The following is a 12,853-nucleotide window of genomic DNA, read 5'->3' as shown; positions in this document are numbered from 1 at the left end:
ATTTTCTCTCTCTGGAGCACCCGGCAATTTCATTGAAAAAAAATGTATATATATATATATATATACATTTTTTTTATACATACATTAATATATATATATATATAATCAATTACATACATTAATTACAATTTGTATGTACAATTACATACATTAATATATATATAATATATAATCAATTTTTTAAATGACAACAATTTCTCTTTTTTTGTTCTTTTCCTCCCTCTCTCTCTCTCTTTCTCTCTCTCTCTCTCTAGCTGTCACTGCTCTGTCTCTGTCCCTGCGCAGACAAAAAAGAGATTCGCTTTCTCCTTTAGAGGAAGATGACGTCAGAGAGAACATCATCACATATGACGACGAAGGAGGTGGTGAAGCCGACACAGCTGCTTTTGACATCACGGCGCTCCAGAGCGCCCCGCATGGTGCTCGCAGGGGATACCGAACCCTTGACAGTCGGAACATGTGAGTCAGTGCGAGTTAAATTCAAGCTCACAGCACACTATACAATCTTTTACAAGTGCTTGTATAGTGAGATGAATATAAACATGAAAATATTTCAGCTAACTGTATCTGTCTTTATTATTGATTTTTAATTAGACGCCTCTCTCAGCGTAGCCAGGATAAATCACGGACATACAATAGCTGGGCCCAATCAGGAGCTATGGACGGTGGGCAGTACCCCAGCCAGACTCCTCTATATGGTCGCTTGTGTTACAGCAGCCAGACCCTACCAGTTCTACGGCGGTCACAGGGTCCATATGACCCTGGCCTGACCGAACTGGGATACCGCTTTTCTAGTGGCCAGCCAGATCACTCCCTTGTAATCCATAACCAAGGTGCAATGGTGGGGCCACTGGAACCGGGAGCCTTGTACATGGGGCCCAGTGAGGTGGGGAATAGCTCTAGAGAAGGAACTGCATCCCAGGATGGAGCCACTGCATCTGAAGAAGGAACACCACAGAAAAATGATAACAAGGAAGATGCGGGTAGTGATGCCCAACCAAGCCAGGATCTGAACTGGGTAAAAAATCATCTCTTTTTTTTTAATAATAAACAACCTGAGGGAATTTTTTTTTAAGGAAAAATCCACCCTGACCTACCTAAATATTAGTCATTAATAAATAACGAGGTTTAATGGCATCCAGAGTTTTAACTTCTTTCACCGGTCAATGGTTTCCTACATTACACGCAAAGCCGCAGCACTTTTGGTCTGTCCAGCATTTGAACTCCTCACCTGTACACTGTGCTCAAACAGATCACCTTCCAAAGCTTTCATGCTGACACAAGAGATGACGCCATCATCGTCTTGTACATCACTTGATGTAGTTCACATCTTGAATTTTGAGTCCAAATGTTTGCAGTCTCCACTATTTCTACACTGGCACTTTCATTAAGCCTTATGTTTGAGTACAATGGCATTTTTCTAATCTTCTTTTTAAAATAATTGTAATTATGTTAACAGTCTCCCTGTGACATCAGCATAGCCCAAAACCCCAAATGTTTCAGTGAAACTCTGAGCACCAGGATAACGAAATACATCACAAATATTTCAATGTAAACTAATTAAATGTGTTTCATGGTGGAAGTTTCCTTTCATTTTAATGCAATTCATTTATATCTAGGTGATATATAGTCATTTTATACAAGATGCAAAATTCGATACTTCATTGACAAGCTTATGCAAATCTACAACTGATGGGATAAACAATTACATACTGAACAGATTATTTGGAAGGTTTTAGTTGGTAGGATGAGAGAAAAGTATAACTTTGTTGCAAAATGTTATATGGAAGGGAAATAGAATTGATTTACATGCAAAAGAAAATGAGACTGTTGTAGTCCAATTTACAGAGCTCTCTTAAGCTCCTCAGTTTAATCTCTGCTACAGCTTCTCTTCTCATCTTATGTTCTTTAACTTTCTGCCTTGATGCGATTCATTCTTTTCTCATCTCTAACTATACATTTGTTTGGACCTGTTCATAGTAAATAATTGTTTCTCTCTGCTTCCTAATATTCCCCTCATCTTGATAAAACTCCATCCCTCTTCCTTCTCCTCTCCATTTTCCTTTCTTAGAAGCGTAAGCATATCCTGACCCACTTTAACCCTCCTGCTCCTCCCCGTCCCCAACAGGTGCAGTCAGATTCTGCGCCACGGGAACTGGTGCTGACTCGATCTGGCTCACTGGCCAGGCCCGGGGTTTCAGGTGGCTGGTTGTGTGATTCAGCCACACTGCCCATGGCAGGGCGACGCTCCTCACGTGCTGGGCTCTCACCAAAAAAGAGTACAGCTGGTGCTACAGATGGCACAGATGGCACAAACAATGGCATGCAATCTGTCAGTCGCAATTACTCCACCGTCCTGCAGGGGGAGCAACAGAAGGACTACACGGGCAGCTTGAACCGAGGAGGATTGGAGATGGGAAGTAGTTTTGTGGTAGCAAGGCCAGAAGGGGGGATTCCACTGTGCGTCCCGGATAGCACAGGGTTTGTGGCGGACTGGCAGGAAAGGGTGGGTGTGGGGGCTTACAGTCTGGGAAGGAGGGATATGATGCCCCAGCTGCTGCCTTACCCTGGGCAGGGTCGAGGGGCATTTGGAGGGATCCTGGGATATGGTGGAGCTTGGCCAGCAGTACCTGAAGCAGCAGGAAGGGGCGTGCAAGGAGGTGGTGGCCAGTCTCTGGCCTTGAGAGTCGGCGAGTTCCTGCGGTTACGCCTGGCACAGGTGACCTTTGATCCGACGCAGCCACCGTATGACTCGGTGCAAGTGTATGGCCTTGAAGGCACTGGGTCACGAGCTGGCTCACTTAGCTCCCTGGAAAGCGAAGGAGAGAAGGATGCCAACAAGGAGGAGTGGGGTGGTGGGCTGGAGGAGTGGGGCCCACGTTTCCACAAACTAGCCCAACTCTTTCAAGAAAGGGAGAAAGAGATAGAAGATGACAAGGAGAGCGAGTCAGAGACACCCAGGAAACAAAACAATAAGGAAAATCAGGAGAAAGAGGAGCAGACTGGACATGAGAGGAAGGACAAAGACTGAGAGTGGCCTTGAGTCAGGGATGGTGTAAGGGTATGAGAGGATGAGTAAACAGCAACCAGAACTAGAGTAATAGGTGAAGAAGGAGAGAGAGAGAGAGAGAGAGAGAGGAAAAGTAATTGGGTCAGACACGCAAAACAAACATGAGCTAAATAGAGAGAGAGGGGAAGCTACGGCGTGAGTGATTGATGCAATTTAAAGCAATATGTGTTAAAAGGCAGAACAGTGAGCAGAGAAGGAAAGACAGGGAATGCTTTATTTCTCAGTTACAGAGTATTTACCATTCTCTAAGTGTTGCAGGCAGGGAGTGGGGAAAATGCCCATAGTACCTTTTTATTTACAGATTGAGAGAGAGAGAGAGAGAGAGAGAGAGAGAGAGAATTATGGTTTTGGGGCAATGTGCAAGACAATACCATCACAAGGGAGTCTGGAAAAAAGTGGGCTATCATACCACGACTGATAAATACTAAGAATACATAAAGGTGAGAGATAAAGGTTTGTACAGGAAGTGCTGGAGAGAATTTGTCTGCTCGTGGTGTTGGCGAAATGTTTATCATGAAAATCAGCCTGCACACAGCATAGACATTTTTTTCAAAAAAAAAAAAAAAACCTAAAAAACAAGTGAATCATCCTACTTTCTTTTGATGCCTTTTCAATGCAAAACATCTTGACTTGGATTTAAGATGGACCCACAACATGCACAGGTCGAAGAAGTGAAAGAATTTTACGTGTGCAACACTTGGATATCCAGCTGCCATGTTAAAAAAAATCTAAAGAACTACTGACATGCGTTTAAATGGGGCTACAGGTGTAATGTGATCTAGTGTCAGTGTTCTTTTGTTGGATCCATTCATTCAATATCGAAATTTTATGCTTCATTTTTTTTTTGTTTTCTACTTTTTCAGTGAGTACTAGAACTTTTTAGGACAATAATGATTTATTGATTATTTTAACTCAATTATTGTATTCACCAATTCTGGAACAATTACAGAATATTCCGATGTCAAGAATTTAATTAGCTTGAGAAATCAGGAGCAGGATGCAAAGTCTCAGCTGGAATGCACTTTTATATGTGAAGCTCAATACTAGATATGACGATACCGTTGTTGTTTTTCCATAAAAAAAAATCAGTATAAATATTACGACATTGTATGTAAATGTAAATATTGAAAACCGTTGTGAAAAGTGATTACTGAGTACTGAGTGCGTACCGTAGTATTCAAAAATAACAACATGAAAAGTAATTTAAAAGAGAGCTAAAGGAGATGAAAGATCAAAATGTCATGTTGGATTACAGCATGGAGAGATGAAATCACCTGCAGAGGAATAAACTGAACCGAGTGGACTTGTCTGGATTATTTGGGATTAACTCTACTGTAGGGCATCAAGTCTAACTGGAATCCAGAACTGATCCACCTGACTCTGCTGACGTCAAAAATAGTTTGCCCCACAACCCAGGAGAGGATGTTTTGAATGCTCCCAAATGTACAGAATTCCAACAAATCATCTGAAGATGGACACATGGATGTAGACATTTTTTCCATTCTCTCTACAAGGGTAAACACACGCACACACCTACATACACACCTACAAAGGGTTGCATTCTAACAGGATACAAACAACAGTGTTACAAAGTCTGAATATTTTAAAGACCCCAATGTTTACATTTTAATCATTTAAAAATCAGCCAAAAATAAAATGATGTATTTTGAGTATGTTACTTTAGTTATATCAAGCCTAGATAACTGCAAGGAACTGTGAGAATTACCTAAACACCTTATTGTGTGCATGTTGAAACTTTCCTACAAGGTCTGCAATAAGTCTCATTGTCATACAGCCATTGTAGACAGCAAGGTAGATTAGTAGGTAGCAGGTAGGTGTATATTCCCTAACAAGATAAAGAAGTTAATGAATGAATGAATGAAAATAGGCAACATTCCCTAAAACCTTCTTTGGCAGGTTGTAACCCTGGTGCTGACATCCAGGTAGCAGCAATGTCTTGCCTTGAACGAGGAGACACTCATCTTAAAGTGGCTTGTCATGGGATGGGATGGACATCCAGACAGCCTGTAGGCCAAGGTGATGACATTCCACACCCAGCACGCCAGAATCTAAATCTAAATATTTAGAATCTAAATAGACACATTAGGCCTTTTTTCTTTTATTAAACTTTGGTCAGAGGGCAGGATGGATCCTTTGGCCTAAATATGACTATAGAGTGTGTACACACAAGAAGTAATGTTTTATAGGCACAATGTCATGGAAAGCTGAAAGGTCAATTGACTGATTTAAGAAACCCTGGATTCAGCAACAAGGTGACCCCATCAAGTCATCAGGCCAACCACATATGCCAGGCAAACTATTTGCCAGTGAATGCAGTTCTCTCGTGATTTTTGTTGAAGTAATTGCTAGCAAAATGTATTTGTCAGAGACACTCATTTCAGAACAGTGTCTTGCATAGGTTAATATGGTGGGGCCTTAAGGGACTTCAGTACAAGGGGGAGAACCCAAACTAGGCTCTTATTGAAATGTGTATGCAGGTACTACAAGCCTTTCAGAATGGCCCAGAGATGATATTCAAGCCAAGAAAGCAGCCGCATATACATACAGGGTCGTTCTTCCATTCAGGATTATTCCTGGACTGCTAGTTCGACTAGTTTTGTTTAAAGATTTTCACTGTATAAGGCTTTCTCTACAAGTTGGATGGGTACCAATTCTCAGGCAATTTGCAGAATTGCACCAGTACAGCAGGTTAGATTGTGTTAAATACACTTGACATTAATTCTAAAGACTAAATTCTGGCATTGGTTGTCCAGTCATGAGGAGCAAGGTGTTGACTAGCTTTCCCATGGAGTTCCAATCTACAGAATTTCTGTATAGTGAATGTTTCAGTGCTGGCAGTAAAATAGATAATGTATTGCCAGTGTATGCCACATGGCATACAATATCATAAGTTCCCTCTAGGCCATCATTCATTTAGTGCATGTGGTGAGACCACAGGCATGTGGCTCAGCTGGACCTGCTAAAAGCTGTGCCATGGACCTTTCTGTCTAAATCCTCCTTTAAAAACTTATCCTGTTAAAAACCGAATTCCTTTACAACCAGTACTCTTGAAAATGGTGCACTGGTGCTGTGGGTTGTGCACCACTATCTGATCCAATTTGAGCCCCTGACACTTTGAGAGTGTCTGTCACAGCTAGTTTAGAGCATGCCAGCAGCAACTGCTAGAGAGCCCATTTTGGATGTTGCTGAGACTGAGAGCAATTTATTGAGAGCAATAAATAATGCAAAAGGAATCCACCGATTTGTTGGTTTGCTAGACAGTGGGAGCTGGAACTAGGCATACTTAACAATGTGCAGTAAGATAAAGGCTACCCACTCAACCACACTAACCTCATGTAGTCACATTCCTGCTGGCTGGTTAGATGACAGGGGGGTCATGAAATATTCTGGGATAGGAGGGAAGAAAAGAAGAATGAGACCTAGTGGAAAGACAAAACAGCAAACTTATAGAGGTATCTAGTGAACAGCAGAGTAAGCGATGCTATGGAGCCTAGCAATACTAATGAAGGAAAGCCAATTCAACGCTAGATGCCTCTGAGTAGTTCTGTTTTATTCCAGCTTTATAGAATACCTGTAACTCAGAAAGTAGCTACAAGTTGCTAAGCAGTTAGCTCCACCAAGTATACATGCATACTTGTGATACAACATGTTTATTGGGCTATTTTTTGCAAACACTGCATTTTTTTTGCTTTTTAATTTAACAGTTTAATTTAACAATAATACAGCTCAAAACAGCAGTTGTATTGTATTTTAATTGAAACAAAACTTACCACACCAGTGGTTTGGGTGTCAGATTAATGGTACTTATAATATTCCAATAAAAAAAAAACCCCACAGTCTAGCGCCTCTGCAGAACAGTGTCCATAGTAAAATTGTAGAATGACATTAGCACACACTGTGTCTTTTCAGGAAGTATTCAAAATGTATTCGGAACAAGTTGCTTTTTTATATGTATTGTGCTGAAATACAATACTGAATACATTTCGGAAGCTGTATTCGGTATTCACCCTTCATGCTTTTTCAGAGAGTATTCTGACCAGCCCTGCGTGCACACACACACACACACACACACACAAATGCACACACACCTTCTCAATGTCCTGCGTGATCTGATCATTAAGTGGGACGTATTTTCTCAGAGCCACTGTGACTGGGCCAGACCAGAACTAGATCCACTGTATTAGTGTACAATCATGATAACGGGTAGATGAGGAGGCCGAGCCACTACACCCCTTACATTTTTATTTACAGACACATTTCATCAGTTAATATTAAAGCTTCTACGAGCACTTAGTACGAGCACTAGTTCTGCTCATGCAGTGCACTTATACACTAAACAGGATTTCATTCATTAGCAATACATTTGTAAGAAAATATACATTTTGATTAGCATTGTGGTTGAGAATCTTTTGGGGTTATTTGCTTTAGGGCTTGCCACATCTTCAGCCACAATGGCTCTGCCTCCTTTTTTTCACCATTATTAATCCTGCTCTATGCAGAATAATATTGAAATCTCATGATGCCATATGAAAAAAAAAGTCTATTTATTATATTATTCTGTTGTATTTTCTCTTTTATTTTTTGTAAATTTGAATAAAAGACATATGTTTTGAGGTTTTGTGTGTGCTTAAATAAATAATTTCTTAAATAAATCCATTTTTAACTGTCCCTCATGAAGTGTCCATTTTGCCTGCATGTGTGTATTCTTGTGTACAAGTGTGGATGCTTGGCATTGGCACGGAGTAATAAGCGGCCGGCCGCTGAGATCTCTTTGGATGCACTCCAGGCAATGTCAATGCTGGAAGCCTCCTACGGTGAACAGTATGTCCACTCCAATCTCTTTTCCTACCAGTCTCTGACAAACACTGAACACAAAGTCAATAATAGGACGGAGCAAGGCTTTCAGAACTTTAAATAAGACAAACATTGACTCTGAAAGTGTAATGGAAGGCAGGCAGAGATAAGGAAGTACAGAAATAAGTCACAAATATTAACATACCTTGCATTCAGACCCTTTTTCATTTATCTTTCACGTTTTGTTATGCTGTAGACTTTAAAAAGCAGACTTCCATGTGTTTTGCACTGTGGAGAGGCTTTTGTGTCTGGTCACTCAGTCATTAAACCCAAATGGGTGGAGTGTTCCAGTAAGCGTTGACCTTCTGCAAGCTATGGAGCTCTGAAGCTCAACCAGAGTGTCCATCAGGTTCTTAGGTCTAGGAAAGAGTACTGATTGTTAAGAGGACACGTGCCTTGTAAGACAATCTTGTCCCTTGTCTCTAAACTCTGTAAGCAGACACTTCGACCTCATGGCTTGGTTTTTGCATTGACATTTTGCATTCACATTTTCAGCTGTTAGACCTTTTACAAATCATGTCCAGTCAATTGAATTCGTCTCAACAGCTCCCTAGGTGGTAAATCAGTGTATCGTGTACACAAGTTCAGGCACTGGTAAGTTCCCTGACTCTCTACACATCGGAACACTAACAACTCAAATTTTTGGCAGCATGACTACACACTGGCGTATATCAACAACAGAACGGGACCTACATCTTTCTGACATTTTTATGTTGTTTAAAGAGCTACAACGATGATAACAAGTTACTTATATTTGTAGACAAGTTGGCTGGGAGTTCTTCTACCATTTATATCAGCATTCATGCTGAGAGGCTTCAGAAAATATGATGCCATTTCCATTAAGGGAACATAGTGAGCACTGATTGACCAGTTTTTTGTGGTGTGCTAAGGAAGTGAAGGTCCAAATGCACTGGAAATATTTAGCAATTTAGATAAAGAACCCTTATGGTTCTGGAGATGAAATGGGATGCACTCAAACTAAAGGGTCTATATATATATATATATATATATATATATATATATATATATATATATATATATATATATATAGATCTGTTTTTGTCATTATGGGGTTGTTGATTGATATGGGGAAAAATTAAGGGGGAAGAAACCTCCTGGAGGCTGATTTGTATGAGTAAGAGAAAGACAAGGATTTTTTGGGGATGTGGCTTAAAACCTTAAATTATGCCACAGCAAATGAAACCAGTGCTTTAACTGATGATTTACAGTATCTCATGAAAGTGAGTACACTCCTCACATTTTTGTAAATATTTTATTATATGTTTTCATGCGACAACAATGAAGAAATGCCCCTCTGCTCCAATGTAAAGTAGTGAGTGTCCAGCCTGTATAACAGTGTAAATTTGCTGTCCCCTCAAAATAACTCAACACACAGCCATTAATGTCTAAACCGTTGGCAACAAAAGTGAATACACCCCTTAGTGGAAATGTCCAAATTGGGCCCAAAGTGTCAATATTTTGTGTGGCCACCATTATTTTCCAGCACTGCCTTAATCCTCTTGGACATGGAGTTCACCAGAGCTTCACAGGTTGCCACTGGAGTCCTCTTCCACTCCTCCATGATGACATCACTGGTGGATGTTAGAGACCTTGTGCTCCCCCACCTTAGGGTTTAGGTCTGGAGACATGCTTGGCCAGTCCATCACCTTTACCCTCAGCTTCTTTAGCAAGGCAGTGGTCATCTTGGAGGTGTGTTTGGGGTCGTTATCATGTTGGAATACTGCCCTGCGGCTCAGTCTCTGAACGGAGGGGATCATGCTCTGCTTCAGTAGGTCACAGTACATGTTGGCATTCATGGTTCCCTCAATGAACTGTAGCTCCCCAGTGCCGGCAGCACTCATGCAAGCACAGACCAGGACACTCCCACCACCGTGCTTGACTGTAGGCAAGACACACTTGTCTTTGTACTCCTCACCTGGTTGCCGCCACACACGCTTGACACCATCTGAACCCAGTTCATCTTGGTCTTATCGGACCACAGGACATGGTTCTGGCCATGTCCTTAGTCTGCTTGTCTTCAGCAAACTGTATGCGGGCTTTCTTGTGCATCATCTTTAGTAGAGGCTTCCTTCTGGGACGACAGCCATGCAGGCCAATTTGATGCGGCGTATGGTCTGAGCACTGACAGGCTGACCCCTCACCCCTTCAACCTCTGCAGCAATGCTGGCAGCACTCATATGTCTATTTCCCAAAGATGACCTCCGGATATGACGCTGAGCACATGCACTCAACTTCTTTGGTGGACCATGGTGAGGCCTGTTCTGAGTGGAACCTGTCCTGTAAAACCGCTGTATGGTCTTGCCCACCGTGCTGCAGCTCAGTTTCAGGGTCTTGGCAATCTTCTTATAGCCTAGGCCATCTTTATGTAGAGCAACAATTCTTTTTTTCAGATCCTCAGAGTGTTCTTTGCCATGAGGTGCCATGTTGAACTTCCAGTGACCAGTATGAGAGAGTGTGAGAGCGATAACACCAAATTTAACACACCTGCTCCCCATTCACACCTGAGACCTTGTAACACTAACGAGTCACATGACACCGGGGAGGGGAAATGGCTAATTGGGCCCAATTTGGACATTTCCACTTAGGGGTGGAGTCACTTTTGTTGCCAACGGTTTAGACATTAATGTCTGTGTGTTGAGTTATTTTGAGGGGACAGCAAATTTACACTGTTATACAGGCTGGACACTCACTACTGTACACTGGAGCAGAGGGGCATTTCTTCAGTGTTGTCACATGAAAAGTTATAATAAAATATTTACAAAAATGTGAGGGGTGTACTCACTTTTGTGAGATACTGTATTTAGTGTTCTTCATTTCTAGTTGCACTTTATGTCTGTAAACAAACACCTGTTCCCCCCCCCACACAAAAAAAAACCCATCTCATGTTACCAAGGAACTCCAAAGCTCTGATCCTAAAGATATTCCTGTGGTGGAAAATAAAAGTACAACCTACAGCCAAAACACTGACACTGGAGACTCCTTCCATGTGTGGATATTAAATAAATATCGCTTGACTGAAAATTTGTTTATGTGGAATGTGCATCATATATATCGTATGCATAAATTGTCACTATAGAAAATATAACACTATAAGCACTTTATTATACATCTGACACGCCCGATCAGAATCGATCGCTCAGCAGTGGTGTGGTATAAAGATAAAATACTGACATTTAGTACCTATTTTTGGACTGTATAATGCTACAGTAACTTTAGCTGTGCAATTTCAGTGCACTGTAACAAGCTTTCTTTTTTTAGAATAATGAGGCTATTAGTCTTCCCCCGAAGCCGTTTTGTATTCACCGAACTACACATTCAGTCTCAGGAGGAACATAAATACATGCAGACTGTGTATGTCTGGTGCCTCAAAGTCTCTAATGCTCTTGCATACTTGCGTCTGATATTACAGCAGTTCATGTGTGCTATATTTTGTTACCTCTGACTGTTTCTTCCTCCGAATTTTTTTTTATGATTACTAATCTGTTCCTTTGCTGGGGTGAAGGGGCATGAGAGTGCACCTGTTCAGGTATAGATGAAAGGCACACTGCTGTGCATTTTCAGACCATAAATCCATACAGGATTGAAGCATGACATGTATTTTGTCTCTTTGTGACTCCTGCGCATCTGGAAGGTGACGATAAAGAGGGCTTGACAGGGTCAGGTCTGCTAAGGTCCACAAGCCATGCAAAGAAGGGAAGTAATTGATGACTGTAATTAGAAAACGTGTCGTTCGGCAGTGTGCAAGGTTTTCAAATGGACCATTCAGGCTTACAACTAAACTACTGAAATATTAACGGCTGTGATTATTTTAATAACATACATCTCGCTTTATTCTTCTGGGAATTATACTAAAGAACAGTCTGTAGTGTTTTACTTTAAGAGCTAAGAGGGAAATTTCACCCAATTTCAAAATAGGAGAAAATCCTAAGTAGGAAACACAACAGTTGCGTCACAGTAAAACCAACCAATAGAAGAGCACATGAAGTAGGTTATACCAAAGTCTTTCTAGTAAAGTCGGTCTGCTTGGCGACCATCTTGGCAACGATCCCAGGCAGTTATTTTCAGACTGGGCTTCTGGATGTGTTGACAAGATGACCTTTCAATGGGATACTGTTAAAACCATACAACAAAATAAAATTTGGATTTCGGCCTATGGTGTTTTTTTTTCTTTATTCTTTCTGTTTTTCAGGTTGCTTTGCATTCTATATATATGTATTAACTACCAGGAAAAAGTGTATGATGAGTGCATGAATCAGTGTAAGCATCTGATAAGCTGGGCATTTTGGATTTTTTGGACATATTATACAATCCATATTTCTGATGAAAGTGCAATTGGGGTCAAAAATTTATATTGTTGCAAAATGTTTAAAAAAAAAAGATACAAAGCATTGTCCTGCAAAGATTTGTAGATATTTTTTTATACACTTTTTAAACTTTTAAATAAAATCTGCTCTGATTTTACTGAAACAGAAAAGCAGTTCATCTCCTCAGGTTTATGGACGCTGATGGAAGTGATGAGGAATGGTCATCTATTTTATGCTTTAATATCTGTTCATGTGGAAAAAAAAAACTTTATAGAAATTTAACTTATTAATTTATAATTTAAATTTATCCCAAGTGTAATGCAGCCACAGATTCGTCTATTTTACATATATATATATATATACGTATTTTGGAAGTGTAAAAAGCTTAATAAGGATTAAAAGGAGATTCATAAAACTATACAAAAATATTACTGAAAAAAACTTTCATTATATCTCCTGAATTGTACTGTTGTTGCTGAAAACTTGATTTTGATGATGACTTTAGATATAATAATGTATACTATTGTTGTGGTCAACTTCTATACTTAATCTATACAAAATCAGGCTGAAACTCTTTGGCTCT

At 40.5% G+C, this 12,853-nt stretch overlaps 1 protein-coding gene across 2 annotated transcripts in view; it reads left to right on the top strand.

The window, feature by feature from the left end:
- LOC131355970 (uncharacterized) overlaps positions 1-7,732 on the top strand; it is a 131,005-nt gene extending 123,273 nt beyond the window's left edge. For both annotated transcript variants that reach the window (XM_058394645.1, XM_058394646.1), the window contains exons 12-14: positions 255-459; positions 595-1,018; positions 2,129-7,732. In XM_058394645.1, the coding sequence (XP_058250628.1) occupies positions 255-459; positions 595-1,018; positions 2,129-3,031 (1,532 nt within the window). In that variant the 3' untranslated portion in view covers positions 3,032-7,732. The remainder of the gene's footprint in view (positions 1-254; positions 460-594; positions 1,019-2,128) is intronic.
- The last annotated feature ends 5,121 nt before the right edge of the window (positions 7,733-12,853 follow it).

The sequence above is a fragment of the Hemibagrus wyckioides genome, linkage group LG07, assembly GCF_019097595.1.
Source record: "Hemibagrus wyckioides isolate EC202008001 linkage group LG07, SWU_Hwy_1.0, whole genome shotgun sequence".
NCBI lineage: Eukaryota > Metazoa > Chordata > Actinopteri > Siluriformes > Bagridae > Hemibagrus > Hemibagrus wyckioides.
The sequence above is the reverse complement of the archived record's forward strand: the minus strand, read 5'-3'. Positions and strand labels throughout refer to the sequence as shown.